Source organism: Fringilla coelebs, assembly GCF_963513975.1.
Source record: "Fringilla coelebs genome assembly, chromosome: 6".
Taxonomy (NCBI): Eukaryota; Metazoa; Chordata; class Aves; order Passeriformes; family Fringillidae; genus Fringilla; species Fringilla coelebs.
Window position 1 is genome coordinate 22,076,292 of NC_140034.1, and position 26,838 is coordinate 22,103,129.

The window sequence follows — 26,838 nt, forward strand, 5'->3', positions numbered from 1 at the left end:
CTTATACATCCCTCCCTTCCCCAAATAGCTGAAGGACCACTAAACTGTGACTGTTTTCCAATACTTCCAAGTAAAGCAGAGGTCTAGGGTTTCTCATTAGACTTGTGCAGCTGCACTGGAGGTCAGCTGTAGCTGCAGGAGTGTGTGTCTGCTGGCAGTAGGCAGATGGAGTGCAGTGACCTTCTCTAGCATGACTTAAGGCTCAGATCTCCTTCACCAAGTCTGAAATGGTGTAAGGCCTTTATTACCATTGTTAGAGCTGGCACAGCCTGGCACACTCAGCCTGAGTGCACAACCTGGCACAGCCTTAACGCAAGCTTTCCTTCACTGCCGGGTCAGTCCAAGAGATTCACGTGTGAACAGCAGCCAAGGCATGGCTACATTACACAGCCTGTTCTGCTGCTGTGGGGATGGTGATTTCCAGCCTGCAGGGCAGGGAGCCAGCTGGGGAAGCACCAGCATAACCCAGGGTAGTCAGTTTTGCTGGAAGAGCCCTCAAATGGCCTCTGAGCAAAGCCCTGAGGCCATGAGCCCCATGCATGTGGGTTGCTGGCCGTGCCCTATTAGAGTAGCAGCAGGATGCCAGAAGTAAACCCTGCTTGTGATGAAAGGAAGGCAATTAAAATTCCACTTCAGTTGCCTTCCTGTCCCACTTCCTAACCTTCCAGCAGCAGGTGATTAGCAGGGCCTGCCTTCTGCTGCCCCGGCCCAGCTGTGGCAGCAGAGCCTGCAGCAGGCAAGCACTGCTACCACAGCATGGCTGCCGAAGCACAGCAGAGACACCGCAACTCAGCTGTCACCTTTGCCTCAAGCTGACTTAGAACAAGCTCATTTTTTTCAATTTTTAAATAATTTTGCTCTTCTTTTACCAAATTTTTGGCTGTAAACTCACTTGCTAGCCCTGCTGTTTAAGGTTTCCCACGTTGCTGTCCAGGATTTCCCAAACATAAAACCAAGCATACAGGCTGTGCAGTGAGATCAGCGTGCTCCATCCTGTTACCTGCCCCCCGCAGCCTACCGGGTGCATACAGTGGTTCATCTGTGCACAAAAATCCCGGCAAAACACCTGCATCCGTCTTGCCAGCCACCAGTGCTTTAGGGAAAACACTGCATGGCACAGGGAAGCTCTACTGTATCTACAGCTGCCTCTTTGTACAGTTTCCTTTGTTCTCACAGGTCAGCTCAGGGATGAGTACGCTACAGAATTTTGTTCATGCTGCATTCTTGATGTCTGTTTGTACACACTGTATCATGATTTTTTCATACTTCAGCACTTTGCAATAGTGAGAACAAGCAGAATGCTCTTTATAGTTTAAAAGGAGACTCCAACAACTATATTCAGGTTTTTTTTTTTAAACACTGAAATTTTTTTCTTGTCTCCTCTCTTGAAGGGAACAGTTACCACATAAAATTCAGATTTTAAAAAATAAAAAAAAAACCTAAAGAAAAATCCCCAAACCAGCAATTTCACCTAGTAGCATTACTCTCTTCCAGCTTACTAGAAGAGGTCTGCAGAAAACTCTAGGAAAAAACGAAGTATACAAGAGAAGCTCATGCCTCAAAAAGAAAACCAAGCACTTCTCTCGCCCTTAACGTTAAGCAGGTTGACACTTCTGATCAGACTTTCACCCCTCCTACAAACAAGTTTATTGCTTTTGAAGACAGCTCCAGGAACTAACATATTAACAGGTGAAAACAAGCAAATTTTTTTTCCTCACCAGTTAAAGCAATAGCTGAAATATGATGAGCAAAAAGTACTGCACCCTGTAGACTCCAAATGGAGGTGGGATTTATTTCTGAAAAAACCAGTTTGCTTTGGCCTGAAGCTCGTGGAAGTAGCTGGCCCTGGGCCCCATAACCTTCCAGAACCATTCTGTGGGTGGGAGTTTCCCTAGCACTGGTTTGCATGATTGTCGTTCTTGTAGAGCAGACTAGTGGAAGTGTAAGAAATGACTGCGTTGAAGGGCATATGCAAAGGAGAGGAACAGCTTGAACAGGATCACAAATCCCTTCAAAAATGGGAAGGGTTTGAAACATTTACTACCGGCAGATCAAAAGCAGAGGGAAAATGAGCAGCTGCTCAGACTAAAAACTGCATCAAGCTCATGCTCTCTACTCCCCCAGAAGTGAGGAGTAAATCACATTGGCATCAGCAATCCTCATTGATCGGTGTTTTTCTAGACAGATCCCTCCCTCAGCCTATCGCCCAACCCTTTGAACTCAAGCCAATCCGAGGACACGAATTCCACAGTGTTTTTTTAAGTTAGGTTTATTTAGCAATAGAAGTATGTACATGTAAGAGAATCCCCTGCAGCACAAGACATGCACAAAGCAGTGAGGGACTGAAAGTGGTGCTGCTCCATGGCCTTCCTCATCACCTGTCATCCCACTTTACTCAGCGGCAGGGCCAAGATTAGAAAGGAACAGGCGAGAATTTTATCAGTCCATGTGGCAGAGTCTTCAGGCAGAGCCTCTCAGCAACCGGTATTAAAACAAGCGAGCACCATAACCAAATGTCTGTTTAATGCCCTCAAAGTAGTAGCGCTGCCAGCCTTGCTTTGTTCTTTCTTCCTCACTGGCAGGAATGCCCTTGCCTTCCAAGCACACCTCTGTCTCGCCACCTTTGTCATTGAAGTTCAAGGTAATGGTTGCAAAGTGCCCTAGGGGAACCAAAGCAGGTCTGTCAGCAGTGTGTAGTACAGTACATACAGCCCTTGGAGGCTGCTCTGCCCCTCCTTTCACAGGGCACCACTTAAAACTCTTCGAGATCCTTCCCAGAGGGTCTACTTATGGCAGCTGTAGGCATTCCCTAGAAACACAGGTAGAAGAGGGCTCCCCCTCCCTGCGGTTTGAAGCAATTGCAGCTACAGCTGCACAAGCATCGACTTCATCCTTCCTACCCGGTCACTGCTCTACACAGTGGCTGAAGATGCAGACATGATAATGTGGGATAGGAAGCTGGGATAACACTGGAGCAGCTCCCAGAACATCCTGTGCTCCCTGATCAAGAGCCACAATAAATGGGGCTGGTATCCTTCAAAGACAGGCAAGTCCATTTCTGGACTACTTACCAGCTGGCCAAGATTTAAATCTCCATTTCATAACAAGTTGCTTCTCAGGAACCTTGAAAAGGAAGACAAAGATTAAGCAGTAATTTTTGGAAATCTTACAGTCTAATAGAAAACATCTAGAATTGTGTTGGTAAGAATGAAGCCTTAAGAGATCCCTTGTGAAACACAGACACACAGAGGGAAAGAGATTTAAGTGTCCTTTTCTTTTCAATCCCCTTCTAGAAAGGTATGCAGCCCCAAACACTCAGAGTCCCTGAGTGTCCAGAAGACTTTAGTGGCAATTGAGTCAAAGAGAAGAAGGGTCAGTTACTATCTTTAACACTCCTCTATCCCCTGATAAGTAAAATCACAGAGAGACAGGGAAGATCTATGACTGGAAGTTACATTTTCTCCCCAGACTCAGGTGCCATGCATTAATACATACTACTAGGAATGCTTCAATAGCCACAGAAATTATAGGTAACTATTGGGCACCAGGTAGAACCCCACAGTTAGCTAACAAAAGCATTGTAACAGCCTGATAACAGTGCTGCCTCTGAGCAAGATACACCTGAACTGGTTAGTACTTACTAGGTCAACAAACTCTCCTGTGACACTGCCATCCAGCAACTGAAACTTGCCTCCTTTATCGGCCTCCAAGGTGGCTTGTGCATGGGTGAAAGCCTGGACCATCTGAAAAGAATTTAGGAGCAGATCTGTATTACTTGACATTTTCTTCCTGCAAACTTGTTGCCTAATGCCTCTCACCCAGCTACAAAAGCTCTGGAAGAGGAGGCAGGTCAATAGTGTAAGGTCTTCAGCAAAAGACAAAACCCCTGGCCAGAAAAGCAAGTTTTTAGCTACTACAGCAGCATTTCACCTGCCCAAGGAAAAGAACCTCCAGCTTTCATAGTGCTCTGAGTCACACAGTGATTTACTTTGTTGATTTCTTAATGAAACTGAATTCTTAGAAAAAATATTCTTTGCTTTTCCATTGTTCTTATCAAAATAAGAAGAACAAAAGACTGTGTTTAAATAATGATACAATGCTGCTCTCTCATCCTAAACTATGTAATACTGTGCAGAAAAGTGGAAGCTATTCCCAAAGCATGCTTTTGATACCACCTAACCTTAAAAGGAAAAAACAAACCAGAAGCACACCATTGTAAATCCCAAGTGATCTGGCCACATGCAGTAAGGGATACACCTACAGACAGATGCTGACAGCAGTCTGGAACTTGCTTCTGGTTGGCACTACTCCCCTCTTGTCAGCTGTGTGAAAAGATGCACACACAAGCTTTCAGCAACTACTCTTCAGAACAGCTTTCTTATTCCATTCTCATGGATTGTGAGTCTCCTACAGAACTTCTTAAAAACCTTATTAGAAAGAGCCTCCTATGTGCAAAGAACAGCTCTCAGAGGAAGCCAGGCATTACCTCCTGAGTAATGAATACCCGGTAGAGCTCATCAGGAGATGTTAAGAAGGTGTCCTTCAAACTGATCTTACAGGTAGGGATCTTGACTCCTATGGATTTGGACTGTGGTATGGCAGTACTGCTCCTGGCAGCCATCTAACAAAACAACAAGGAAAACAAACACATACACACTTTTTTTCACCAAAAAAAAGAAAAGTGAACAAATGGTTCACATATCCAAGGGGGAAAACCAAGGCTCTTAGTAAAGATGCAATAAGATAGAACCATACTTATATGTAAAAAGCAGATTTATCACTTTGCTTGGAAGAAACATCATGTGCTGCCAATGGAAAAGTAAAAAGCAGATTTATCACTTTGCTTGGAAGAAACATCATGTGCTGCCAATGGAAACAGTCACACCTATTCCAGAGATTGCTAGTTCCTGAATGTATATATCCTGTACACAACACAGGTTGCTGCTATAAGTCCCAGAATCTAATACAGCATACCTTTCTTCACTGATCCCAAAGCATGTTTGCAGTTTTGTTTACCTTGCGGTCTTCTGCTTTAGGAGCCACCTGAGGTGCTGTTTCCATATGTTCACCATTCACTGTGGGCAAAATCATGCCCTGGGTGAATTCTGGAAAGACAGGAATGTGCCCATGAAACCAAAAAAAGATCAAGTAAACTTTCTGACTGTACTTTGAAATACACAACCAAAAAGGGCTTCCTGGTTTCCCCCTTGCTCTTGGCTAGCATCCATGACTTGAAATAGTGTCTAGAAAAAGTAAACAGACCTCTTTTCACAAGTAATTAATTCTTTCCCTCACTAGTCTCCACCAAAGGCCCTTTCAGAACCTGCCTACAGTAACAATTAGGAACTTACCTCCTCTTCGCAGCCTAGACATAGCATCCTCCACACACTGCTCTCCCATTAAGGTTGGTTAGCCTTAGACTTAGGTAGCTTTTTTCCTCTCTCATTCTCTAATATAAATTGCCATCACACCTCAAAAACTTTTGCCTTGCTTGCCTAGACACACCAAACCAAGCTTTTCCACTTCTTGTATCGCTGCAGTAAACAATAGTAACTTCCAACTCCCTCTTTATCTTTTTCCACACCAGATGCCAGGACTACACATAGAAAGCCAGGCAAGCCTTGCCAGCACCCTGTCCACCAGCACTAACTTTTGTAACTCCATCAGAACCTTCAGCCTCGTTCAGAATTACATTTGCTTTTTCTCCAGCTCAGTCACTTCTGCTTTTACCAATTATACAACATTTTGCTCCTTTTTCTTCCTCTTCATCTGTTCAGAATACCAAAATTCCATTAGAAAGCAGAATTCTATCATATATGCATAAACCTGTATCCTGCGATACTTGGTTCCCACTTATTCTCATTTATTGCAGCCCACAAGATCATACAGATTTTTCTGATTAGCCTTCTTATCTTTCACTGGGTGACTGTATCACCCAGCCTGAACACTATAGTGGCTGAAAAAAACCCAAGAGTACAGAAATTTAATCCTGGAAAAACAGCAATCAGTGGCGCTTTGTACCCAGCATATCTAGGACACGTAATGTAATATAGCTAAACGGATATAAAAAGCAACTGTAGCATTCCCAGCCTGTATTTGAGAGGAAAGCCAAACTCAACCAAAGTGCATTGATTTAACTCCAACTGCTGGACTCAGATTTAACTAAAAAAAAAAAAAAAATTGATCCAGATGCTGAGACAGCTCATTAAAAGACACCAACAAAACCTGCGGGGCAATTTTCAGACATCAGTTATTCTAAAATCCAAGTAACACTGGATGTCTTTACCAGTGCGGCCAGAAAAAAAAAAAAAAAAACCAAACCAAAAGCAAACCCAAAAGCAAACTACAAACTGGAGAAGATATCACTTTCCAAGGGAGTAAGCCAACTGAAGGCCAAATTGTGCCACAGGCAGTGACTATATCACTGGGGTGACCAACACATTTTACTGGCTTTCATTTTCTCCATAGCTTCAGGATATGAAGGGCATTCTCAGGTTTAAAAAAACATAAATTCAAAAATATGCAGTTTATTACTGTGTTGCCACCAAAATTAATCGTTCTCAGCTGTGCTATGCTGTCTACAGCCAGAAATGCTTCTTCCCAAAGTTACTGTTTTTGCTCTGACACCTTTCTGTTGAGATGGAGAGAGCAACTCCTCTCTTTACTCCCATCTCTTCTTTAGAATTAGTCCATATGGGTTCCCATAACACTTCTCCCTCTCAGTTACATACCCGTTTTCAGAGTGCTGATGTAAGTTTTCATTGCATCTCTAATTTTCTTTGCACCCTCTTGCTTCATCAGGGTCTTCAAGTTAGTGTCAGGCTCATCTTTAGCAAGGCTGACGAGGATCTGAACAATAAATACTAGCATTGATTAACAAGAACATATATTCACAGTTCTTTTATTACTCAATTCAACATCACAGACTTTAGCTCAACTTTCATAAACAGCCCTGCAGTTTTATTAATCTTTCATTTCACCTCTATCAGCCTACAGTCCTGTACATGTTATGCCTAAATACCTTCTTGTGCTACAGAGCCCTTTGCATCTAGAAGACAGGAATTAATTTGATAAAGATACAACATGATGGGGGAGCGACTCTTTATCAGGGAGTGCAGTGACAGAATGAAAGATAACGGTTTTAAGTTGAAAGAGGTAGATTTAGATTAAAAATTAGAAGGAAATTCTTTACTCTAAGGGTGGTGAGGCAGTGGAACAGGTTGCCCGTAGAATCTGTGGATGCTGCATCCCTGGAGGTGCTAAAAGCAAGATTGGATGGAGCTCTGAGTAACCTGGTCTAGTGACAGATATCCCTGCTCATGGCTGAGGGGCTGGTAATAGATGACCTTTAAAGATCTCATTCAACCCAAACCATTTTTTTGATTCTGTTAACTTAAGCAGTCTCTAACAGTAAAAAATTTTACACAAATGTTCTAAGAAAGGTAACAGGAAAGGAAATATTAATGCTGTGAGTAGTCCTGTTAGAATACTCCATGCATCCAGCTTTGCTTACCTCAACTTCATCGATGTCATTTTCATCTGAGAGATTAGGAATCTCCACATAACCTTTGTACTTCACTCCTGTCTTTGAGGTGCCTGCAATTATAATTATATTGCTCAGATCAACCTTTCTGACTCTGGTTGTTGTCAAAGCAGACTTGTATTGTATCAAAATACGACACGTCCCTTTATTAGTATTTCCCAAATTAGATGTGTATCCTTACCCTTGATATTATACATGAATCTAACCTTGAAAAAGAGGGGTGCATATCACTCACCAGTCCACGCCAGCTTGATAGCCCACTCATAGAAGAAGATAAGTTTCCCTTTGCGGTTGTTAATAGAGGCCTCTCCGTCCAGTTTGCTCACTTCTGTCACCTCACATGTCCCTTCCTCACCCTCCACCCTGACAGGCAGGAGGAGAGCTTTCAGCCGCTCAGTGGACCAGTTGGAGGCATCCCTCTCTGTCCTGCAGGAAAATCGGGCAGGGTGACAATCTGGGGCAAACCATGCTGACAGAACATATTGGGACTATCCAGTGCTCCCCATTCTCGTCTCCCTGCCCGGTTTCAACACAAACACACAGAGATTTCTTCCCCAGGCCACCTCCAGCCATTCCCCCGACACGCATGGGCTCGGGCACCCCCCACACGCGCATGGAGCCGGGGCCGCCCCGGAGGCTCAGCCCGGCCACCCCCGCCCCAGCACCAGTTCGCGAGGAGGGACGGAGGCGGCCCCTCTGCCCGCGGCTCCGGCCGTGCAGTCCCCTCCGCGCCGGGGCCTCCCGGGCGGCTCTGGGAGCAGCCGCCCCGCTCACCAGTGCCAGTTGTTGACGTTGGTGGCGTCAGCCCGCTGCTCCACGATCCAGCGCGGGTCTCCCTCCCCCCACTTGGCCATCGGGACCGGGATTGCCGCCTCCGCTCCGAGCGCCCGTGGAAGCTGCTAGAACCGCCGCGCCGCCTCCCGCCTTCCGCCCGGCGCGGGCCCTTTCCGGCACGCCCCCGCGGCGCGACCCCGGCTTATTGGTTCCGCCCGGCTAGTTGGTTCCGCCGCGCTGCAGGCAGCTTGGGGCTGGGGCTCGGGCTCGTGCTCCCGTCCCGTCCCCGCCGGCCCACAGCTCCCGGAGTCAGCCCAGAGTTCCCAGAGCCCCGATCCCAATTGCCGGCCCAGACACCGCTCCGCCGCTCTCGCAGCCCTCTGGGGCTGGTAGTCTGAAGGCAAGTCAATGCGGCCCACGGGGCACGCTGGGACTCGTAGTGCGTGAGCTACGAGCGGCTGCGTCGCGCCCAGCGGGAGAACTACATATCCCGGCGTGCTCCGCACGCGGCTTCCCCACCCCGCCCTGCCCTGCTGTGAGGCGCTGCTGGCGCGGGAGGGGCGGCGAGGTGAGAGAGGGGCCGGGGGCGGCGGGGCCGGGACTTGGACCAGGGGCGGGGGTGATGATACCCCTGAGGCAGCCCCTCCCTCTCTCTGCTGAGGCGGCCGCGCTGTGCCATTGCAGATGAGCAGGGTGCGGGCGGACGAGGAGGAGTACTGGCACAGCTCCAAGTTCCGGGCCTTCACCTTCGATGATGAGGATGACGAGCTCTCGCAGGTAGGGAGGGTCCGACCCTGGAACTGCCGGTTTGACACCCTCGCCGGGTGGGCCCCCGTAGCCGTCCCAGCCCAGGTCTCGGGCCTGCACCTCCCGGAGGGTTGATGTTCTGTAGGTGGGTTGTCACCTCCTGCCCACTGCGGAGGGTACCAAGGGCTCCCGTCTCTCTCCACAGTAGCCACTCCGAAATCTCATTAAGACGCGGTTCCTCGCCCACGCAGCAAACCGCATCTCCCGCTGATTGAGCTGTTAGTGTCCATGTAGGTGTCCTTGGGGTTCCCAGTGGTGAGGAAGGGCTCCCATGTCTGCTGCACAGCTACAGAACTAAAATGCCATCCCGAGAAGAAGCAATGGAAGTTGAAGAAGCTGTATTCAAAGTTCTTTGGGAGATGTTTGATGATAGTAGGAAACGAAGTGCATTCTACAATTCTGATGGTCCTTATGCAAAGTCACTCTTTTGTGTGTAGCTAAAGGAATCCAAACGGGCAGTGAACAGCCTTCGGGATATTGTCGATGATGATGATGATGACCTCGAGAGGGTCAGCTGGAGTGGAGAACCAGTGGGAAGTAAGTGCAGAAATACTGCAAATTATCTTTGAGACAGAGGGGGTTTAAAATTGCTGCTTAAGTCACTTAAGTCAGGAGTATTATTTGCTTTCTAATCCTGCATATCTAATCTGATTCAAGTCTCCCAGGTCACATTGTGAGCTACTTATTATTATTACCTGAGCAGATCCACTGAAAAGAGGGTGAGCAGAAGCCTGAATTGTGTTAAAAAAGAGGAGTGCAGACGAGTGGAGGGAATTCAATGTGTTTTTTCTAATATGTAGCCAAGCTCAGAGCAGGTATTTTGTGGGTTATGGACTGATACTCATCTTGCTCAGGTGGCCTGTGAGATTCTAGGTGATCATTTCCTTCACATCACTGTCTGAAATGACACTATTTAAAGTTTCTGTGTTTTGATCCCACAGCACTTTAAGCAGATATCCAAGGTTTAATGTGTGTTTATAGAATGACTCTGACACTTGAAATTTGAAAGGAAACTGTAAACATTAAGCAGATGTGTTTCTAGAGATGATGGGAGCAAGTTCATGGCCTACACACAATCCTGTGTGCTGTGCTTTTGAGTTCATGATCCACAGAATTGTGTGACACTTGCTAGCCAGTATCAAACCATGAAAATTTACATATGGGTCACCCAAAGGATCTCCAAAAGGCTGATCATCTTATCCTTTGCTGTAGCTCTTCCCTCTGCTTTCTTTTCCCACCCAGGGTCTCTTTACCTATTGTGGTTTTTTGTCTATCATCTTGCTCCTAAAATATGTGTGTTGTGCAGCTGTGTGAAAAAAAGGGGAAACTGTATTGAACAGGCAGGAGGGAGACACGTGCATTGTTGCCAGCAGCATATGCACACTGAGAGCTGTTTTGTCTGTCTGGGAAGGAAAACTGTCTTAGTCTTCAGTGTTGAGGAAAGCATGCTCTTAGGTTTCTGCAATTTGAGGTAGGCCAGGGACTCTGTTTTACTTTGTACTTTTAGAATGAGGACCATGCTTTGCCTCATGCAATAATATATAGAAGGTGGGGATGTCTGTGTATTCCTTTTACACAAGCCATAGCCAGGTGTACAATGTTGCTGAAACCAGCCATTTTTGGAGGACAACGTGCCACTGCTTAACAAGCAGCATTATATGAGACTGGAATTTTGCCTGGAGAGATGCACTGTATCTACTTAGTGCTGAGGGTCAGACTTACCAAGATGTGCTAGTGCAGAACTGACCAGCACACGTCTGGTAATGTTTCTGTTGTGCCAGAAGATCGTTCTTTACAGACTCTTTCTCAGATAAAAATGACCTGTCTGCACACAGGTATCTCCTGGTCAATCAAAGAGACAGCCTCTGGCAGCACTAGCTCCCTGGATGGCCGAGACTCCAGCCTACAGAAAGGCTCTTCCTCCTATGCTGCTCTTCCCAAACAAGGTTCTTCCTACTCCCTAAGCAGTCTGTTCAAAGGTGAGGTTCATTATATACCATATTGACAAATGTGTTTTCCCTTAAGACTGTCAAGGGGCAATGTGTTATCTTATGTAAATTGTTTCATCTGAAGTGTATTGCAGAACAGGGAAGCCCCAATCTCTCCTCTGGGTGGAAGTGTATTGCTCTCTGGTCAGGAATTGAAGACTGTCTTGTGCAGTAGATCACATGCTTTTGTGGAGTGGGAAGGGGCTTTGGAGATTATGGCTTCTTAAAATCCAGGTTCCAAAGAACAGCAAGGTAGAATGCAGCACTGCGTGGTAATCCATTTGGTTGGTTGAAAAGAGCAGGCTGCAAAGGGTCTGGCTTGACCCACGTAACCCTCATTTGATTTTGAGTTCTGTAGAGAAGGCTGATTGATTATCCTTTTTTTGGAGCTCAGCTGGCTGCTGTTGGTGTTGGTTCAGCAAACACATGATAGCAGTAGTGGCAGCGTAGCTGGTTATGGGGGGAGCTGTGCAGCAGGCTGTGGACAAACATACACAGCTTGCAAGAGTTCAGCTCTGTTCTTACACAGCAAGAAAACAAAACAGCTTTTACTTTGTCTCTCTTTCTTGGGGATATTTTTTACTCTCAACTATGACAATAAGGTGATGAAGAAAGGCATCCAAATTGCAGCCCTGGTAGGTGGAGCTGTCCATGTTGCCGTGGCCTATGTTGCAGTGCTGTATGCTTGAGCCTCTGCTCTGTAGGTAGATGAGTAAATTCAGGTCTAGCCTCTCCTGACCTTAGCACCAAGAGAGCAGATAGGTGTGGTATGGTTTGCAATGCCACAGACAACTTCAACGCCTTAGAATATAGCAGGTGAGCCCCAGCTGTGCTGGTGTAGTGTGAATCTCTGTACAGGGAGGCTTGTTCTATGGGGGCATAGCTGCAGTAAACTGGCCTGCAGTCTAGGCTTATGTTCCCTGTGAAGGAGATGTTGCTGGTGAAGGGACAGTGTCTCATCAGTGTTTTTATTTCAGGACGAAACAAACTCTCAAGTTTCCAATCTCTTTCAGATGGTAAGTTTTGGGTCCCTGCCTCATTCTGGGAGGGGTGCAGATTTACACGAAACAAAGCATTTAAAAAAAAAAGGGAAGTGTCATCTGCCTTATGATGCAAGAAGGGAAACTAAATCATGTGCTGTCTAAAAGTTGAATTGTTGGTCATTCTTTCCTCAAAGAAATTAAAGAATTGGCATGATGATTTGAGGTAATTACTTATGTACAACTGACAACTGTTTGTTTTAGAGTAATGCTGTATTGCCATTTTCTTAAGTTTGGGTCTTCTGCCATGAAAATGAAGAGAGGGATGGGTTTAGAAGTGGATGTGGATCAGGATTTTTATGTACTACTCATCTGTGCCTTTCCCTCTCAGCCCTCACTGACACAGGAGTTAAAAACTATGCCCCAGAGCTGCGCAGACCGAAAGCTGAGTACAAGGTGAGCAGCCTGTGCTTGTTTTATACCAAGATTAGTGAACTTTCTACTCTGCTGGTTTCATGGGAAGTGATTAGTTGCTGTTTCAGACAGAAGAGGGCAATGCAGGGAATAGGACAGGGAGCTGCAAAATGCAGCCTTGCAGTAGTTTAAGCGTTCTCTGCTTTTGCTCCAAAGTATGGAGCTTTGCAGGGGGTCTTGGTTTTGGTTACTTCTTTTAATAAATAGCCTAGCAGTCTTTGTGGAAAGGATTTCAAAATAGTGCTTTGTCTGTAAGCTGCTTTCATGTCAGGTCAGATAAACTGGCATCACATGTGGTTTTTACATTTTTTTAAATATGAAAGTTTTGAAATTTCTTGTTCATGAATCACTGGGACAATACAGAGGGAGTTGTGCAGAGGCAGTGTTTCAATTGGCAGGAATGTTTGTCTACCAGATATGCAGTGATAAGTGTTAGAGGATCTAGAGGATTTTGGGACTAGGTGGATTCCTCTTACTAGGTGTGAGATTGTGGTCCTATGTCCCTAGATCCAGGCAGTAACAGGACTGAGCTTATATTTCCTGCAGAGACAGACATGCACAATACTTACACAGCTGTCTACACAGATTAACACAGACTGAAACCAATGCCTTTTTGAATAGACACATACAGAAAATACTCAAGCTTGATCCTGAGCCTTCCTTTTTGTCTGATCAGTTCCACTAGTGGAACATACACACGCTGTATGGGTCCCTCCAGTAGCTGGTCTTAGACATCTGATTTGTTTTAGACATCTGAATCCCAGACCCCAGTCTCCTCCAGTAGCTGGCACTTGCATCCTTGAGCTGCTAGGGTTCATGGTCCACCTGTCCTTGGCCATCTGATCCTCCCCAGGTTGGTGTATTTTGTCAGTTAGCCATTAATGACATAGCCTAACAGACAGCACTTCCTCAAAACACAGCAGGAGAAACAAGAGTGTCCTGTTGTGTTCTGTTCTGGGCCTGCAGAAGCAGTGAAACAGGAAGGAGAAGGATTATACAGCCTCTTGAATGCAAATGAGGTTGGTGCAAGTGGGATGGGACAAAAGGGAAAGTTAGTGGCAGCTTTTGATGAGTGTCCTGAAAGTGACAGGCTGAGAAGATACCTCTGGCAGAGGTGCTGGAGGGAACTCTGTTGCTCAGGATATTTGACACTCAGCTGTACATTGCTTTGAGAGACTCATGTGCAGAGGTCTACCAATAGGACTGGGTAGACCTTTCATCCTTAGATTTGGGCTTTCAATAAATCTTCAATGGATTTAAAATTCAGTGTCCTCAGAGATGGTTCTTGTTGCTTCCTTTCTCTGGACCTTTTGAGGCAGAAAGCTGAATTGCAACTACTGGCTTGAATGCCTCACAGAGACCTAGATGACTTTATGGTGTCTGAGTTAGGAGTGGCTCAGGCCGCCATCACTTTTTATCCAGTGCTTCAGATCGTGGTGTCTGCCTGCTGCAGGGGCAAATCCAGGTCGTTGCAGCAGTGGTAGCATATTGCCTTAAGGTGGTCCTCCTCCAGGCTTCAGTGCCCTTGTCGCACTGTCCTTGTCTTGTGTGACTCCCCAGGTGCTTGCCTGGCTGTTATCTCTGTGCTCTCCACGTTGCTGTGGAAGGCTCACCAGCAGAAGTCTGTCTGAATTGTAACAAGAAATTGATTCCTTGCTCTTCATTTTTGGGTTAGTCTGTTTTGTATTTTGTTTGTCCTGAAAGCAACATAGTTACAAGGAGAACAACCTGATTCAATGCATTACTTATAAAGGATATGATGACAGACCTTACTGAGGCAATAGAAAGGCTTTGTTAACATATGGGCCTTTAGCTTCCCTCCACACCAGCATATGCAGAGTCTGAGAGCTCAACATTTGCACCTGAAGAATGTACATACACATCCTACTAGCACCTTTCCTGGAGCAGCTGAATGATCAGTGTGAGTAGCTACATGTAGGCCATCACTGATGCAGCAGAAGTGGAAAGCAGCTTGGAGATTGCTGAAATGATCTGAGACTTGAGTGCTTTATTTCTCTTGTGACAGGATTACAGCGGTGACTGGAGCCCCAAAGATACAGTCAGGCGAATGCAGAGGGGCAAGGTAAGGACTTTGCACTCCCACCTGCTTGTAAGAGATGGAGGGTGGGTGGTCCCAAAATCCTTTACACTTTGCTGTGCTCCTGGCTGTTCTGGGAGCAAGGAGGGGATCTGTGTTGCTTGCAGCACCTAGCAGGGATGGTGGTCTGCCTGTCTGTTACTTTGCCAGGTGGCAGTGCTGGGATCACACTAGCTCAAGAGCAGCAGGAGAACTTCAGGGTTTTGTTGCTTTGTTTACTTGAGTTGTCCCCTCAGCAAGGCTCTGACAGTAGGTATCTGTACTGCTGTGTCCCTTTCTACCCCTTCTGCTCCCTGGGACTGGGTTTATTTTAAAAATCTCAGGCGGTGGGGCTTTATCTCCATTCTCACTTGGTGCCAAATGGAGGGAGGAAGACAGAAATGGTTTCACTGGAGCTGTAATCTTAGTCTCAGCTGCCTCAGTGTGCAGTGAACACATAAGGAGATTGTAGTTTCACTCTGCATATGTCTCCTCAAAGGCTGAGGTGAACTAGAGGCTGAGAGAGGCCACAGACGTGGAGTAAGAAGAAGGGAGAAAGACTCTGGTCTCCTTTGTAGAAAGGGGCCTACAGAGTTCCCTCCTCCTGTCAGGGCTTGTGGTTTGTGGTGAACAGGAAAGTTTTGTCTTGTTACAAGGGTGTTTGTGCTGAATGTACATTGTCTGTTGTCCTGGACTGGGCAGTAAGGAGGGTTGACTGCAACAGATTTCCAGAGATTATGTGGCATGTGGTTTCAGCTAAATGAGAATTTCTCCATTCATTTGGAGGGCAGTTATTCATGTTGCTGAAGGGCTTATGGGAGCGGAATGAATAATAGCTTGGATTCAGCCTGAGGACTGTCTCATATCCCACATGCCTACTTCTTCTTGTTCTGTCTCTAGGTCTGCTCTCTAGAGAGATTTCGCTCCCTGCAGGACAAGCTGGTGCTCTTGGATGAAGCTGTGGCAGGGCATGATGGGAATGTCATTACAGCTGTGAGTCCTGCTGGGGCCATACAGGGCTGGGACTTCTGGGTGGCCCCACAGAGAGTGCTTGTGAGAATGCAGTCAGCTGGCCACCTGGTCTTGCAAGACTGGGGGGTGTTCTTTAGTTCAAACCAAACAGTTACTGGAAAGTGTCAAAGCTAAAGACTGGGAAATGCTGTATTCCTGCTGTCTTTCCTGCCACTCTGCAGAATTGATGTTAATAACAAGGACTCTGATCATTAAGCCTTACAGATTTTTGCAACTGCTTCTTGAAGTTGCAGGTTTAATCTGCTCATTTCAGCACAGAAGATCTGGGACCAGGCATTTGGGATCTGGGGCCTCTCCAGTTTTTCTGGCTTTTAAAGTATCAGAGAGGAAATGGGATTTTGTCAGAGCTTACTTCTTCTGGGTCTTTTAATTCCTTGGATTTTGCATGGAAAGGTTTTCCTTTATAAATTTTGGCCTCACTTATCTAAACTCCAGAGTAGGAGCTTAGGCAAGAATCCAGGCAGCTGTGGCCCAGGCTCACTGCTGGTCCTGGGTGTTGTGGGTACCTGAATTAAGTTCAGTGCTATAAGAGCTGAGTTTTCAGAGGCCCTTTGCAAAAACTTGTCTAGGCCTTGACCAGTGTGCTGTTTGTTTGTCTGTCTTAATTCTGAGCTATCTGGCTGTGCTCACAGGTCCTGATATTCCTGAAACGGACGCTGAGGAGAGGTGAGCATGACTGAGGCTAGGATTCGTATAGTGGGTTTCAGTGAAGGATGGAGGGGGTAATTTTTTCACTGGGTGCAAGTTACAAAGAGAGCATCTGGGGTATTGCTTTTTTACTAAGCCTGAAATATTTTTGTAGCAAGTGTAATGTAGGAGGCGGGGGAGTATGGGGATGCCTACAAAGGCTCCAGAGAGGAGCTTTAAGCAGTGGTAGGTGGTGGTGATGAGATGAATGAAAATTAATCTGTAGAGGTAGCACATGGCTGTGAATTCAGCTGTCAGCCCAGGGATTGGCTCTTCTGTGCTTCAGCCTCCAGCACTGTGATTTGAGATGGGATAAGGTTGATGAATCCTGCCAATGGCTTTCAACTCCATGCACTGTGCTAAGTCTCCTCTGCTTGGTAGTACTATCTTACTTTACCCATCTGTACATAAACTCTCTCTCCCCTCTAGAGATCTTGTTTCGGGAGCTGGAGGTGCGGCAGGTGGCCTTGTGCCATCTGATCCATTTCCTCAGAGAGACTGGTGAGCAGAAGTTCCTTCTGGATCTGCTCAGGTGAGGCTGTTGATCCATCTTGTGGCAGGGCTGAAAGCACTGCTAGGAACCTGCCTCCAAGTTAATGCTTGCTAATTCCCTTTTGCAGGTTCTTAGACAGGACTGAGGAAGTTGCTGTGAGTATTCCCAGGAGCATAAGCTCCCTTACTGCGGGGGGGGAGGCTGGCTGCAGAGTGTGTGGGAATCAGGCGAAAGCTTTTTGTCCCCATTTCACCTTCTGGAATACTGTATCTTCCAAATCCATGAGAACACACTGCTTCTTTCCCCTCTCTCTCCAGCTGTCTCAGTACCGGGAGCATTTGAATATCCAGGATGTAGAAAAAAGGAGGGAATTTCTGAAAGGTTGCATTGGGTAAGAAAAAATACAAAAGCAGGGGAGGGATGTGGATTCTTCACAGAAGGTGGTAGTGAGGAAAATTAAACCACTGTGCCAGTGCCATGGCTTAGGTGGGTTGAGAGCTGATGTCGCTTTGCCCTTAGTGGGGAGTGGGAGTAGAGTTGTGGATACAGTGTTGACTAGAGAGGAATCATTTGTGGTGATCACCAGTCCAGTTGCTTTTGCTGCTTATTCAGGAGGAAAGATGCTTCAAGGGACTTTCTGATTATTAACCCTTCTGATTGTGATGGATGAAAGTCTGGGTGCCTGAGCACTTGAGGAAGTTGGTAGCATCCACTTTAGGTTATTCTGTGAGAGGTACCACATAATGTTTCTTTCTCTGGATCCTGTCTAGGAGGGAGGGCAGTTGGAGAGGGCAGTGGATCAGGAACCTGAGTGCCCACTAGATATTCAAGTTGGGAAGAATGGGAGCTTGTTTGGTAGAAAAAAAAATCTCCTAAGAGTAGTTAGAAGTAAATGAAGGATTTCTGTACTTCAGAGCTGGTCAGTGTCTCTTTCCTTCATGTTTGGCCAGGCTGCCATTTTCAGCTGAGGATACCTCCCACATCCAAGACCATTATACCCTGTTGGAGCGACAGATCATCATTGAGGTATGAAATCTGCTCTGCTGGTCGGGAGATGGCTGGGACTACCTGTGTGATCTCTTGCTGTCTCTAACTTACAGCACTTTGGGTCTAACCAGCCTGCCCTGGCTAGTGTATTTGTAATTGCTATTCAGGCTCCTCTGCCAGGCATGTGTGAAATGCCACATCTGAGACTTGATAGCATGTTGGGGCTGTGCTTTTACATTGCTGTCACAACACTCTCTCTAGGTCTCTATCCCACAGCTAAATGGGCCGTTATCTTGGCTCATGTTCCCTGTCTGTCTTCCTGATTCTACAGGCTAATGATCGGCAGTTGGAGATGGCTGGGCAGTCAGAGTTGTTTCGGAAATATCCTCGCAAGGCTTCAATTCTCAACATGCCACTAGTGACCACCCTCTTCTATTCCTGTTTCTACCACTACACAGAGGCTGAGGTGAGGATGATGCGGCAGAAGATAAGGTTGCATCTCATCCTTGTAGCCCTCGAGATGTGAGGTGGTCAAGCTGTGGCATATTAAGGAGAAAAAGGGAAAGAGAGGTCATATTTCATCCCTCAGAGAGACTTTGTCCCCTGGCACCAGTTTGGGGTTTTGTGCTCCAAGACTTTCAACCTGGTACAGTTTGTCAGGGAGTTGCCTCCTAGAAACCACCGTAAATCCCATGAGGCTGAGGTGCGTGGTACTGGTGGTGCACCAGTTGAGGATGTAGGGAAACCAGACCAGGCAGCTAATGGGGTGGGATAGTTGCTCTCTTCTGCCAGCTGCTTCCTCCTGTGGCACTGATATGAGCAAAAAGCAGTAAAATCTTGAGAAGATTGATTCTGTGCAAGGCAGATGCCTTATAACAGATGTCTGAACCTCTGCTGTGGCTGAGTTTGCACTGACTTGTCTGCTTTCTCTAGGGAATGTTCAGCAGCCCCACCAACCTGAAGAAGACATTTAAGGTGTGTGAGTCTCCCCTGCTGTGGCAGTACTAGCTGAAAACATGGACAGACAAACTGTATGTAATGAAGAAGCTCAGTAGGAGGAATCTGAGGGGCTCAGCACTGAGGTAGGGAGGAGGCCATGGCATCCTTTTTGAGCAGGGCCTGTCTGGAATCTCAGAAAGGCAATTGGGAGCCATGTGTACCCTGTTTGCAGCAGCACTTGCAAATGCCCACTTCCTAGTCTCTGCAGTGACATGTATGGCATCAGGCATCACCTTGCCTCTTTGCCTGGGTGTTGGTGTAGGTCCTGACAGAGCTGGGGCAGATGCCATTCATGTCCAGCCCACAAAGACCTTCTGAGCTGTGCTGCTGTTCTGACTCCAGCTTTCTGCCTTACAGATTCCTGATAAGCAGTATGTGCTGACTGCCCTGGCAGCCCGTGCCAAGCTGCGGGCCTGGGGTGATGTGGATGCCCTCCTCACCACCAAGGTGAGCTGCAGAAAGCCTTGCTGGGGACACAGTCCCAAGTACTGGCATCTGCTACTGATAGCTGGCTTGTTCTGGAGTTACTGAACAGACTGGTTTTATTTCAGTAGGGCCCAGCACCTCTGCTGCAGAGTTTTGCAATACTTTCCTCCTCTCCCTGCCTGAGACCTCTGCTGGGCCTGGCTTGGCTGCAGCAGTAAGGTCAGAGAAGGGGGCTGCCCCAAGCTCTGCTACCAAAGGGATTTGCAGCCAGCCTGTGCCCAGCTACTGTGTGAGGGTCTCTGCAATGGGATGCAGGTGGTGGCTGTGGAGTATGTTGCTGGCACTGGGAGGAGAAAAAAAATTTCTTGTGGCTGGGAGGATTATCCTTTTGGGTTAACATAGGTTTGGTTCTCATTTCAGAATTGGCTGGGTTACACCAAGAAGAAGGCACCTATTGGCTTCCACCGGGTAGTGGAGATCTTGCAGAGGAACAATGCTCCTGTGCAGGTGAGCCACAAACCCCTGCTTATGTCCTGCTCTTTGTTGGGATTTGGTGTATGAATGACTCTTTAGGGGAGCTGCTTCCTAGCTGGAAGTGGGAGAAACTTGCTGATCTTCTGGCTTCGCCAGGGGGGCGCAGCACACAGCTGAGTGACCCGTGCCTCAACAGGAGGTGTGGGTGGTATTGAGGGCTGGGTCCTAGCTCTGACTGCAAGAGGGACAGCTGGCCAAAGTTGGCTCGGAACTCTTCCCATGTGCATTGCCACCTTTCTTTGCTACATTAAATTTTCTCCTTCTTAATCTGGCTGGCAGTGGTTAACCTGATCCGTAGCAACGAGGTAGCCTAACATTCTGTTGATAGGAGGAAAAGTGCCAGCAAAATCTCAGGTCTGAACATGAGGAGAACAGACTTCAGGCTGCTCAGGGAACTGGTGAGATCCCCTGGGAAAATGCTTTTGCAGACAGTGGGGTCTGTCAGTCAGTTTTTACATATGACCTTCGAAGGGTACAGTAGCAGGCAATTCCCAAATGTTGGAAGTCGGGCAGGCAGCTCCTGCTTGCTCCTCCTCCTCCAGCTTGACTGAACGGGGATATTCTCTTAGAAATATGACAAAAAGGGAAGGTGTAGAAGCAAGGTCAAATGACATGAGAAGAATACAGAGATGCTGCTCGCTGCTGTAGGGATAAAATTTTGTGCAGCCAAAACTCTACTAAAGTTGAAGCTGGCTAGAATTGTGGGGAACAAAAACCAGAGTTTTGACAAATATTTTCATGGCAATGGGCAGTGTAGAAATAGCATTGGCCCATTACAGGATGAGGATGCTCGCCTCATAAACAGGTGATGGATCAAAGTGGGTCTCAGTGCCGTGAGTTGGACTACAATGACTGAAAATTATCAACTCCCAGTTGACCCTGAATCTATGCAGGATCTTCTGCTTTAGTTGGAAATCTGTGGGGCATGATGGCATTCATCAAAGAATCCTCAAAGAGCAAGCTGATGTAATCACAAAACCTCTCAATGATTTTTGAGCAGTCTTGGGAATCTGGAGAGATCCCAGATGACTGGAGGCTGGTTAATGTCCCAGTTTTCAAGAAGGAGGACCTTGGAGACTGTAGGCCTGCTAGTCTCATTTCAGTGCATGGTAACGTTATGGAAAGATTATTCTGGGGGGTATTGAGAAACCTGGAGCACAACACAGTCATTGATCACAGCCAGCACAGCTTCATGAGAGGAAAGTTCTGCTTGTCAAATCTGATTTCATTTTATGACAAGGTAACCCACTTGGTTGATCAATGGAAGCCAGTCCATGTAATGTTTTTGGATTTCAGTAAAGCTCTTGATGTTTCTTGGAGTATTCTTCTGGACAAAATGTCCAGCACACAACTGGATAAACAAGTGATGAGATGGGTGAGCATCTGGTTCATGAGTTGGGCATAAAGGTTTACAGTAAGTAGGGTGACACCAGACTGGTGACTGGTTACTAGTGGCGTTTCACAGGGCTCCATCCTTGGCCCTGTGCTCTTCAGCATCTTCATAAATGACTTGGATGCACAACTGGAGGAGACACTAAGCAAGTTTGTAGATGATACAAAGCTGGGAGGAGTTGTTGACTCCCTAGAAGGCAAGGAGGCTCTGCAGAGAGACCTCAAATAATTAGAGGGTTGGGCAGTCACCAAAATTAAATGGAGTTCATCAAGGGAAAGTGATGGATTCTGCATCTGGGATGGGGCAACCCTGGATGCACAGACAGACTGGGGAATGAGAGATTGGAGAGCATCACCATGGATCCTGGTCACTGGCAAGTAGAACCTGAGCCAGCAGTGCCCTGGCAGCCAGGAGGGCCAGCATTGTCCTGGGGTACATCAGGTACAGCATGGCCAGCCAGGCAAGGGAGGGGATTGTCCTCCTCTGCTCTGCTCTGCTCTGCTCTGGGGCAGCCTCACCTCAAGTGCTGGATGCCACAATATATGAAGGCTATAAAACAATAAGAGAGTCTCTAAAAGAGGGCCATGAAGATGGTGAAGGAAACCATATGAGGAGCAGCTGAGGTTACTTGATCTGTTCAGCCTGGCGAAAAGGAGACTGAGGGGAAACCTCATTGCAGTCTACAACTTCTTTGTGAGGGGAAGAGGAGGGGTGACCAGTGACAGGACTCAAGGGAGCAGCCTGAAATTGTGTCAGGGAAGGTTTAGGTTGGATATTGGGGGTGCCTATTTCAGTGATTGGGCACTGAAAAAGGCTCTCCAGGGAAGTGGTCACAGCATGAAGCCTGACAGAATTCAAGAAACATTTGGACAATGCTCTCAGGCACATGTTCTGACCCTTGAAGATGGTGCTGCACTGGGACAAGGGTTGGACTCTATGATCCTTGAGGGTCCTTTCTAACTCAGCTTTTTCTGTGATTCTGAGCTTTGTAAGCAACACCTCTGGGATCCTGAACAGTCGTGTTGAGGTCACTTGTTCCCTAAAGAAGGGGCCAACTCTGTGTGACCAGCAGCCTTGAAAGGTTTTGGGATTGGGGTGAGGGAATGAGGCAGGACATACCTGTGGAAGGGAGCTGAGACATTCTTCTGTCTCTTGCAGGTGCTGCAGGAATACGTGCGCCTGGTGGAAGATGTGGAGACTCGGCTGAACCTCGCTACCAAATACAAGTGCCATGATGTTGTCATAGAGGTAGGTTGCTGCTATGTGGAGAGATGGGACACGGGCCTGCTTTTTCTCTCTAGCTTTTCTGTTCTCTGCCATGTGCCGCTTCTGTCATGTGCCTGGTGATGTTTGTTTATCCCTTTGGCCTGGGAAAAATGATAAAGTTTCCAGTAGAAGTCCATGAACCAAGAGAGTGGCTCCTAGCATTTGTGCTGTGAAATTGTTCTGTGTTGGGAACTGCATGGGGGATTGTAGAGTTGCCCTGCCCATCTGCAGGACACCATCTAACCATGGAAGTGTCCCTTTCTCTCAGCTGGGTGCTGTTTTTGCCCTTTATCTAGACCTATCGGGATCTAAAGGATCGTGTCCAGCTGACAGCATATAAATGCAAGGTGGAGCGGGGCTCTGCAGAAGAAGAGAAGATACACAGCATTCTCAGCAACATGGTAAGAAATGCTTACTCTTTCTTCGAGACGCTCTCACCAGAAACAGGTAGAGATTAGGTGTAGGGGCATGGCTGTCCTGTGTACTTTCTATCCCTGCTGGGAAGCTAATCTTTTGTTTGCATTCAGGGTAGGAGTGAATAGTTATACTGATAGAAATGGCATGCTCTGGCCGTAGCTGTCCTTGTCAGGAATTGGGAGTCACTAAGTTGGCCCCTAGGGCTCGGTGTTCAGCATTGCTGTTAGTCGTGTCTTGTTCCCTCTTTTAGCAAATCCGGTGGAAGAACTGAACACCTGTGGAACAGCCTGTTTGGCCGTCACCTTGTCACTGAAAGAGGGAACTGCAGAACCCAGTCCAGTGCCAACAGAGCAGCTCTGTTACTACTCATTGCATGATCAACGTTCGTCGGTGACAGTGGGTGCCCGTGCCCAGTGGGACCACGGTGTTCAGGCTGGTTGAAGGCAGCTACTAAACTGTAGCTGGCAAAACCATGGTACCGATCCATCAGGGTTGATTCTTTTTGGAATCTGATTGCATTTGACCTGGCTGTAAACCAGGCATCGCTTGTGTGTGTGGAGGGAAGTTGCTGGGCACAGCAAGATGAATGTTTACTCTGGGTGGTGCCTGGGCTTGTTCTTGCAAAAGGAACATGTCAGTCACATTTGTGAGTCTCTCCACCAGAGAGTACTGACCAGTCCCTGTAACAGTCAAGCTGGCTTGGGCATCACTAATCATGGCTGTGTCTGGAGTAAAATGAGTAAAACCTACCTGGACCATGTTCTCCCTGTGAGAAAGTGCTGGGAGGCAAAGGACCACTTTTTTTTTTTTTTTTTTTTTTTTAAATTCTGGCTCACTCTAGGAAAAGAGGTGTGTGAACTCCTGCAGAGAACCAGGACAGCAACTTTTGCCAGTATCTTTCTGCTGGCACTCGGCAGCATTTGGAACATCCCTTTATCAGGGAAGTGTAGAGGTGGTCAGAGTCCAATATGGGTTGGATGGAGAGCAAGCAGGAAGTTCTCTCAGTTGACACAAACCTGCTGGCCCTAGCAGCTCTTTTCTCAGAAAGTGTTATGCTAGGAAGGATTGAAATGCACTTTTTCAGAAACACAACTCCTCAGGCAGCTGCTGGCTTCATCCTTTCAGACCTCACTTCAATTCTATAAATAAAGCTGTCTCTTTCTCCTTGGCCTGTTTCTTTTCTTTCCCCACTAAGCATGTTGTCACTCTTGTGTGTTAATCCTGAGCAATTTATCACCTCCCACAAAAGGAGTTGCAGGATCTTTTTTAATGTTCTGAAAAGCACAGTGCATGTCACCATGGAGTGACATTGCTTGCAACAGTACCTTATTCAACACCTTCAGTGCCATCAGCACAGATGAATTAATTTTAGAGTTTGTAGGAGAGTTTACTGCTGCAGAGGGTCACACAAACGTGAGGGTAGATTTGGATTCCAGCCTCCCTGCTGCACTATGAACTGTCTTTTTTTTCTGTTGGCATTTTTTTTTCTTACGGAATCATTTGGGTTGGAAGAGACCTCTTGATCCTCTCATGCTTTAGCAGGATCACCTGGAACAGGCAGACCAGGACCATGGCTATGTGGGTTTTCAGTATCATCACAGGTGGAAATAACTTAGCTTCTCTGGGAAACCTGTTCTGAATTTGGCAACACTCACACTAAAAGGTGGGTTTGTGTCTTCAGATGGACCAGCACATTTCAGTTTGTGTCCAGTGCCCCTTGTCATCACTGGGCACCACTGAAGAGAGTCTGGGTCCCTTTCTTCACTCCCTGTCATTGCATACTTGGACAAATTGATAAGACTGCCCTTGATCCAGGGCCATTTTAGGTGAGGGATGCTAAAATTGATAGTAACTAGTCTAATACAGCTTGTATTTTATGTAGCTCATACTAATTGAGTAAACAGATGTCATCTACAGGCTGCGTATAAAGTCATATAACCCCATGAACTCTTGGATAAGACAAATAAGGAGGGAGATGTATTCCAGGGAGATGTTTGGAATAAAATCCTCCTTCCAATCATCTCAGGGAAGACACAAAAGAGTGTATTAAATAGCTTTTTATAGGTCTTGAAAACTAGCCAGATCCCAAGGCTCAGCTGTTTCAACTAAAGACTTTAAATCAGCCTGCAAGGACTGGGCCAAGCAGCTGAGTTTGCATGTTTATTCCTTTGTGTCACTCTGCTGCTGCCCCTTGCTATGTAAGAGCAGTGATGGGAGTCCCTCTGTGTCACTTTGGGCAGGCAGACACTGCTACCAGTCTGGTAGCAGTGGCTTGTGTTTCACCTGCATGTGGCAGAGCACAGGTAAATGTCTTCTTGTGCCTAGAGGTGTGCTGTTCATCAGCTCTAGTGTCTCTCTGAGCTTTTGAGTTCCTTTGACCTTGCTTAGTGCAATAGCCCTGCAGAAGCAGAGCTTTACATGCTTTTATAACAATGCTTAGCTGGTGGCCTGGGAGGACATTGTGTTCTTCTGCTGCCTCCTGTCACACATGCTGTCCATCTGCTGTCATTTGTCCTCTCACTGTGTACAGCCTTGACACCTCCATCCCTCCCCTCAAGAAAAATGAACCATGTCATTTCAGAGCCTGGAACTGTCACCAGACTCAGGAAGAAATTAAACTCTCTGACCCTATCTTTGAGGTGGCAGGCAGTTGCATTACTTTATTCTGGCCAAGATGTGCAGTGACAATAATTCCAACTGCACGTCCTGTATAAGACTTTTCACATATTTATACATTTATGAAAACCAATTTTTGAGCAAACAAGCTTTATGTCTTGGGTGGCCCTATGTCAATTTTTTTTTATGCTGGCAGACTCAACAGATAACTCATTCTTAACACACAAAATATTCATATATATATATTCCATGAACTTACACAACTCCCTTAAAGAACTCAAAGCATCTGGGCAAACTCCACCATAAAAGCTGCTAACTTACTAACTTACATGTGGCCTAAAAAAATTTCACAGTGCAGTTTGCACCATACAGTTTCACTACAGGATTTACTGCAGGACTCAAACCTGCAATTTCTGGGTTTACCACTGGATGGAACTCGAACCCATTGTTTCCACAAAAGGGGATCCAAAACATCGGAACAACCAAGCTGTAATTAGTGCATTGCTGAGTGTGCTTGAAGCACCCCTGGTGCTCACCGTGCCATCATGGCAGAATGGTTGTACGACTTTTTATGTAGCCTGTCAAGGACTACTGGTTACTCAGTTAGTATGAGCTACATAAAATACAAGCTATATTCGATTTGTTACTATTAATTTTAAAATCCCTCACCTAAAATGGTCCTAGATCAGAGGTTTCAAACCAAACAGGTCTGGTTGTCAGTGTGATTCCTCTCAGCAGTGTGAGATGAGAATATCTCTTGACATCTGTTTGCACACTGGTAATTTATACTTAATTTTTGTTCATCCTGCAAGAAAAATAAAATTCCATTAATAGACGGTGGTCATTTTTTATGCAGGCGTGAACAGCATCATGTGGCAGAATCTGCCTCACCAGAAAGCACTGAAACTAAGCAATGACCTCAGCTTTCTTGACTGCTGCCTCATCTGTGCAGAGCAAAACCTTCCTGCCCAGCTTTGTGTGCGAGAGTTTTGTCAGCAAAGATTTTGCCTCTTCAATTACTCAAGAGGAGAAAGACAGTTGAATGCTGAGGTATTTCTTGTCACTGCTTTGCAACTTGCCTCATCTCACATAAAGCATGGGCTGCCTTGTTGGGTTGGAAGGTGCTGAACTCCGTGTTGTCCTTAGGACCACATCTCTGTCCCAGGAATTGCCTTAGATGATGTATTAGCAACAGAAGACCTGGACTGAGTTATTTTGACCCTAGATCCTTCTTATCAGGGTTGTCTGAAGCAACTAATCAAGACTAGCGCATTGGATGCAAAAAAAAAAAAATTCTTACAGGAATATCTAGAGAGGACAGTTCTTGGGGGTAATGATCTTATGA

General features: G+C 46.5%; 2 protein-coding genes across 3 annotated transcripts; one reads left to right on the plus strand and one right to left on the minus strand.

Annotated features, from left to right (window-relative positions):
* Positions 1-2,261: 2,261 nt before the first annotated feature.
* On the minus strand, positions 2,262-8,504 carry AHSA1 (activator of HSP90 ATPase activity 1). The gene is made up of 9 exons (XM_084207873.1): positions 8,318-8,504; positions 7,779-7,969; positions 7,514-7,596; positions 6,732-6,849; positions 5,017-5,105; positions 4,487-4,621; positions 3,642-3,743; positions 3,072-3,123; positions 2,262-2,660 (listed from the first exon to the last, which is right to left on the minus strand). The coding sequence occupies exons 1-9, from the start codon at positions 8,395-8,397 to the stop codon at positions 2,488-2,490; spliced, it is 1,023 nt and encodes a 340-aa protein (XP_084063999.1). The 5' UTR covers positions 8,398-8,504; the 3' UTR covers positions 2,262-2,487.
* Positions 8,505-8,868: 364 nt separating this feature from the next.
* Positions 8,869-24,872, plus strand: VIPAS39 (VPS33B interacting protein, apical-basolateral polarity regulator, spe-39 homolog). Of its 2 annotated transcripts, XM_084207719.1 has the most exons (20): positions 8,869-8,885; positions 9,002-9,094; positions 9,562-9,661; positions 10,960-11,103; positions 12,090-12,128; positions 12,484-12,548; positions 14,593-14,649; positions 15,544-15,636; positions 16,308-16,341; positions 16,792-16,894; positions 16,983-17,010; positions 17,173-17,246; positions 17,806-17,881; positions 18,174-18,308; positions 18,776-18,817; positions 19,199-19,288; positions 19,688-19,774; positions 22,353-22,442; positions 22,757-22,861; positions 23,128-24,872. In XM_084207719.1, the coding sequence occupies exons 2-20, from the start codon at positions 9,002-9,004 to the stop codon at positions 23,146-23,148; spliced, it is 1,476 nt and encodes a 491-aa protein (XP_084063845.1). In that variant the 5' UTR covers positions 8,869-8,885; the 3' UTR covers positions 23,149-24,872. The 2 variants fall into 2 exon arrangements, with proteins under 2 accessions (XP_084063845.1, XP_084063846.1); XM_084207720.1 differs by lacking the exons at positions 8,869-8,885; positions 18,776-18,817 and having other exon boundaries at positions 8,987-9,094.
* Positions 24,873-26,838: the final 1,966 nt, after the last annotated feature.